A 6,036-nucleotide genomic window follows, 5' to 3' on the forward strand; every position below is an offset into this window, starting at 1 on the left:
GAGCCATCAGAGGAGTAGTAGATGAAGGCCTACAAGAAGAGATAAGAACTTTATCTACATGTTTGGCAGCAGTGGAAGCGGGAAGGCGCAAATATACTAAATGAGAGTGAGGATGTAAACAAGACAGCAAAAGATCTATAGAAAGAGTAGGGACCAGAGATCAAACTGTTGAAATTAGTTTTAATGGCTAGCAGCAAGCCATGACTAGAAAATTCTAACTACGATGGAAGCTTTTCCGTAGAGGCATTGTTGGACTGGATAAGTGAGTTAGATAAATATTTTGAATATGAAGAAATCAGTGAGGATAGGAAGATCAGGTTTGTTGTTACCAAGTTGAAAGGACACGCAGCATTGTGGTGGGATAGTGTGCAGGAAGAAAGGAGGATATTGAACAAACCACTGATCAAAAAATGGGACAGAATGATTGTGAAGATGAAAAGTAAATTTCTGCCTAAAGATTACCAAATTACCCTTTACAGACAGGTGCAGAACTTGAGACAAAGAATGATGACTGTAAAGGAATATACTGAAGAGTTTTATAAAGTAAACTTGAGAGCTGGGTATGTTGAAGATACCCCCGAGAAGACAACGAGATTTGTAAATGGTCTACGAATGGAGATCCTAGACGAGATTAGTATTCTTTCCCCTAAGACTATAGAGGAGGCATATCAAAGTGCTTTGAAGGCAGAAGAGAAGATTACTAGAAAGCAGAATGCAAAAAGAGGATGTGGTTTCGGCAGAGGAAGAGGACAGTCCTTTGGTAGAGGTAGAATTTCCAATAACAATGAAGAGGGTAGTAGTTTGAAGACTTTAGGACAAACTGAGAGGGAAGGTAACACTAGAGGAGGAAGGCCATACCAATGTGGAAGAGGTAATGGTAGAGGCAGAGGAAATTCCTATCAGTGTTACAAGTGTCACAAATGGGGACACAGGTCTTTTGAATGTCCTGAAAATGAGCAAGCTAGATAGAGGGGAGCGTATGTTGCTCAACTTGATGTAGCAGAGGCACCACCACAAGAGGTGGAAAATGTGTCTGAAACAGGAGAATCCTTGTTGCTGAACAAGGTTGTACTAAAACTAGATAAGGAGGTAGCTGACTTAAGACATAGGAAGGCATTGTTTCGGACTATGTGCAAGCTGCATGGAAAATGCTGCAAATTAATTATAGATAATGGAAGTACTGATAACATAGTAGCTACTAAAATGGTGGAAAAATTGGGTTTGAAGAAGTTGAAGCACTCGACTCCATATAAGGTGTCCTGGTTGCAGAAAGGACACCAACTGTTGGTTGATGAGCAGTGCGAAGTGGAGTTTCACATTGGCAAGTACAAGGATAAGGTAACTTGCGATATTATGCCTATGGACGTGTGCCATATTCTGCTGGGAAGACCATGGAAATATGACAAAAAGGTTGTCCATGATGGGGAGAAGAATTGTTACAGATTTGTGAAAGATGGGATAAAGCATACGCTAGTTCCCATGAAAGAAGAAAGTGTTGCAGAAACTAGTGGGACAAAAGCATTGCTGATAGGCGGAAAGGAGTTTCTGCGATAGATTGAAGATAATGAGGTAAACTATGTAGTTGTGTGGAGACCAAGAGTAGTATTGATACATACTGAAATTACTGATTTTCCTATGGAGATACAGGACATGTTGCAAGAGTTTAGTGATATTGTGGTAGATGATCTACCAGATAAATTACCACCAAAGTGGAGCATTAGTCACCATATTGATTTTATTCTAGGAGCTAGTTTTCCAAACAAGGCTGCTTACTAGATGAGTCCAAAAGACAATGAGGAGATCAAGAAGCAAGTATAGGATTTGTTGGATAAAGGGTTGATTCGGGAGAGTTTGAGTCCTTGTGTTGTTTTGACCATTTTAGCTCCCAAGAAAGGAGGTGAATGGCGGATGTGCACTAATTCCTAGGTGATAAACAAGATTACTATCAGGTACAGGTTTCCTTTACCATGGATGGATGATATGATGGATTGTCTGAGTGGAGCAACGTACTTTTCAAAGATAGATCTAAAAAGCGGCTATCACCAGATCAGGATTCGAGAAGGTGACGAATGGAAGACAACTTTCAAGACCAATGAAGGCTTGTATGAATGGTTGGTCATGCCATTTGGACTGAGCAATGCTCCCAGTACATTCATGCGTTTGATGAATGAGATGCTGAAAGAATTTATTGGCAAGTTTGTGATCGTATATCTAGATGATATACTTATATTCAGCAAGATGAAGGAAGAACATTTTTCAAATGTCAGGTGTGTGTTAAAAAAGTTGCAGCAAAATAAACTCCTAATAAATTTTAAAAAATGTTATTTTTTAAAGAAAGTGTTGACTTATTTGGGATTTGTGATTTCTGAGAATGATTTGAAGATGGATCCAGAGAAGGTTGCAGCCATAGTTAGCTGGGCATCTCCGAAGATTTTATTTGAAGTAAGAAGTTTTCATGGACTGATGAGCTTCTATCGGAATTTTATTAAAAATTTTAGTGGAATTTGTGCACCTGTGCTAAATAGTGTTAAAAAGGAAAATCAACCTTTTCATTGGACAAAGTTAGCTGAGAGGATTTTTCAACTAGTAAAAAAGAAAATCACTCAAAAATGAGTTCTAAGATTACCAAACTTTAACAAATGTTTTCAAGTTCGTTGTGATGCCAATGGGACAACCATTGGTGCAATACTCAGCCAAGAAGATAAGAAAGTAACCTATTTCAATGAGAAGTTAAATGAGAGTAGGCAGAAGTACACGTCTTATGACAAAGAATTTTATGCAGTCATCCAAGCACTGAAGCATTAGAGACATTATTTACTAGCTAATGAATTTATCTTGTTTTCAGACAATTCTGTGTTACAGTACATCATGCAGCAGCACAAGCTGAATCATAAACATGCGAAGTGGGTGGAGTACTTGCAGAGTTTTACATTCATTTTGAAACACATCAACGGTCAAGCCAACAAAGTGGCAAATGCATTAAGCAGGAGAAGTTTGATATTTCAAGAAAGCGCAGTACAAGTATTAGGATTCGAACATCTTAAGGACTTGTATGAAATGGATGCAGATTTTAAGGAAGCTTATGAAGCTTGCCAAAATCCACTATTGAGAGACAATAGTCCATGGTTGGACTATAACATGCAGGAGGGATTGTTGTTTAAAGGAGGATAGTTGTGTATTCCAGAATGTTCTATGAGGGAGAACTTGATCCAGGAAAAGCATAGTGGGGGTTTGGCAAGACATTTTGGCATAGACAAGACTTTGGATCAGTTGAGCCACTTTTACTATTGGCCAAGGATGTGAAGAGATGTGCAAATATTCGTGATCAGATGAAAAGTGTGTCAGCATGCAAAGGGATGCAGCCAGAATGCAAGGTTGTATACACCCTTACCCATTCCGAATAGACCATGGGAATCAGTCATTTTAGACTTTGTCTTAGGTCTGCCAAAGACACATCGGGGATTCGACTCCATCATGGTGGTGGTGGATCATTTCACCAAGATGGCACATTTCATTCCATGCAGAAAGACATGTGATGCCACACATGTAGCACACTTGTTCTTTTCAGAGATAGTAAGATTACATGGCTTTCCGAAATCCATCATCTCGGACAGGGATGTAAAGTTCACAAGCCATTTTTGGCAAACCTTGTGGAAGAAGTTAGACACCAAACTGAACTTCAGCTCAGCTTATCACCCATAGATAGATGGGCAAACTAAAGTTGTGAACAGGAGTCTGGGAAATCTGCTAAGGAGTCTGGTTGGTGAAAATTCCAGACAGTGGGATCGTGTGCTTGCACAAGTGGAGTTTGCTTATAATGACTCGCCCAATAGAAGCACGAGCAGAAGTCCATTCCAAATCCTATATGGAATGCACCCACGTGGAATATATGAGTTGCAAGATTTGGGTCAGTTGGAGCGCAGGAGTGTTGATGGCGAAGATTTCGCAAAGGCAATCAGTGATCTACATGAACAGGTAAAATTGAAGCTACAGGACAGCAGCCAAAAATACAAACAAAGAACAGATTTGAAAAGGTGGGAGGTACAGTTCGAAGTAGGAGACCTGGTACTAGCACACTTACACAAGGAGAGGTTTCCTAAAGGTGAATACAACAAATTGAAAATGAAAAAGATTGGGCCTGAAAATGAAATTAAAACTGAACAAGAGGTTTCCTTCGGATGTTTTCTACAAATGCTTATGAGTTTCAGTTACCTTCGGGTATAGGAATCTTGTCCATTTTTAATGTGGCAGATCTGTACCCTTACATTGTTGTTGATGAGGAAGACAGTTCGGAGAGATGAACATGGAATGAGGAAGAATCATGGATTAGACAAATGCCTCCAACAAAGCCTTTGGAAATTGAACAAATATTAGACACATAGGTGGCCAGGAAGACACAAAGGAAGGAATATTTATAGTATCTGGTTAAATGGAAGGATCGTCCTATTGAGGAATGTTCTTGGTTGGACATTGCCCAAATTCAAAGCATCGAGTACTCTATTGAAGAGCTCATGGACAGGAGCCATGAGTTTAATTTACCCCGAGAGCCTGATGCAGGAGCATCCAACTAAAAGGCAACAACTAGAATTGACTTCTTCTACTGGACAAAAGAAGAAGTTTTTGAATTTTATTTTATTTTGTTTTAAGTTAAATTTGGGCTAACATAGCCATTGTAATTTGCAATTAAAAGAATAGTTAGATTAGGATTAGTTAAAGTGTTAGGGATTAGTTTCAATAAATTATTCTGAAACTAAAAGATAGTTTCTCAACCATATGGGAATGCTGGAAAGGTACAAAACAAAACTAGATCCACCTAGGTGAGGGTCTGCCATCTTACGGAAGAAGAATAATCAGAAATAATTGATTTGAAAAACTGTGTGTGTGAAGCATTTTATTATCATAAATTCTCTATAATTATATGTGACATTCTCGACATCTTAAGGCTAAATAGATTGTTAACCACATACTGAGTTCTGTTTGATAAACAAACTAACAACACAGGAACCAGGACCATGAACCAAGATGCATTCAAATTAAACAAGGAGGAACAATAAATTATCTACAATCGAATTGAACCAGGAAGGAACAACGTATTTCAAATCAAGATTACAGTCGAAACAAACTGAGCGAGTACAACATTGCAAAGAAGATACCACAGGTACATTTTACAAAAATATTTTGATAAACAAAATCTAAATTATTTTCATTTCAAAGAGTCCAAAATATACATCGAACTGGTCATAACATTGGACGAGCTCTAGACAGTATTGAGCAACAAACCCAACAAGGGTTTATAAAAATATACATATTATCAAACAACTAGGTTCTACCCTACTCAAAAAACTGATAATGTATTCAAACAAACTCGAGACAAGAACAATACTGCTCAAGAATATGATATGACATAAACCCTCTTGGGGTTTTAAGTTTTTTAACGCAACTAAACTACCGGTCACAAAGGAAAGGCCCTGCCCTTTTTGGACAGGGGAGCTTTGACCTTGAAGTTATCAGGGAGCTATCTAGGTTTGATACCTACAACCACAACAAAATACCCAAATCAAAAAGACATAAAAATACGATTGACAAACAAGACTGCAAAGAGAGGAAGTGAAGAATTTCGTAGATAACTTAACTGGAGATACAAGTCATCGAACTAGAAGACAAGAAGACTAGAATAAGCATGAGCAGGACTCCATCATAGTGAGGTTACAAAAGGTTTTTACCTTCTCACAAAGGAGTCCAAAGATCATTGAAATGAAGACAAATGTTGATGGAAAGAGTCAGAACAAAATACTTACCTGTGCGTGACGAAGCCGAGGTGCTCAGGGGAGAAGCCAAAACTTATTAAACATGCAGAAGATGGTTATGTAGAAAATGTTTGGTAGGTTAACCCGATAATGCAATATTAATCAAATCAGAACACTATAACCTACTTCTACTACGAATTTGCGGAAGCTTAAAGATCGAGCTGAACATTATAACCAGAAGAAGAAGAATCAATGGCACAATACACATGAAAATACTTTGGGGAAATCC

The 6,036-nt window shown here is 38.3% G+C and overlaps 1 protein-coding gene across 1 annotated transcript; it reads left to right on the forward strand.

Annotated features, from left to right (window-relative positions):
* Positions 1 to 420: 420 nt before the first annotated feature.
* LOC149258088 (uncharacterized) lies at positions 421 to 969 on the forward strand. The gene has a single exon (XM_089400430.1). The coding sequence runs from the start codon at positions 421 to 423 to the stop codon at positions 967 to 969; it is 549 nt and encodes a 182-aa protein (XP_089256556.1).
* The last annotated feature ends 5,067 nt before the right edge of the window (positions 970 to 6,036 follow it).

This window comes from Pinus tabuliformis, chromosome 6, assembly GCF_031772625.1.
Source record: "Pinus tabuliformis cultivar Carrire ecotype Pingquan chromosome 6, CPIR1, whole genome shotgun sequence".
In the NCBI taxonomy this organism is placed as follows: Eukaryota; Viridiplantae; Streptophyta; class Pinopsida; order Pinales; family Pinaceae; genus Pinus; species Pinus tabuliformis.

What these genes read in the sequence shown, in the direction of transcription:
- LOC149258088 (XM_089400430.1), top strand. Translation starts at nt 421, where the DNA reads ATGATTGTGAAGATGAAAAGTAAATTTCTGCCTAAAGATTACCAAATT.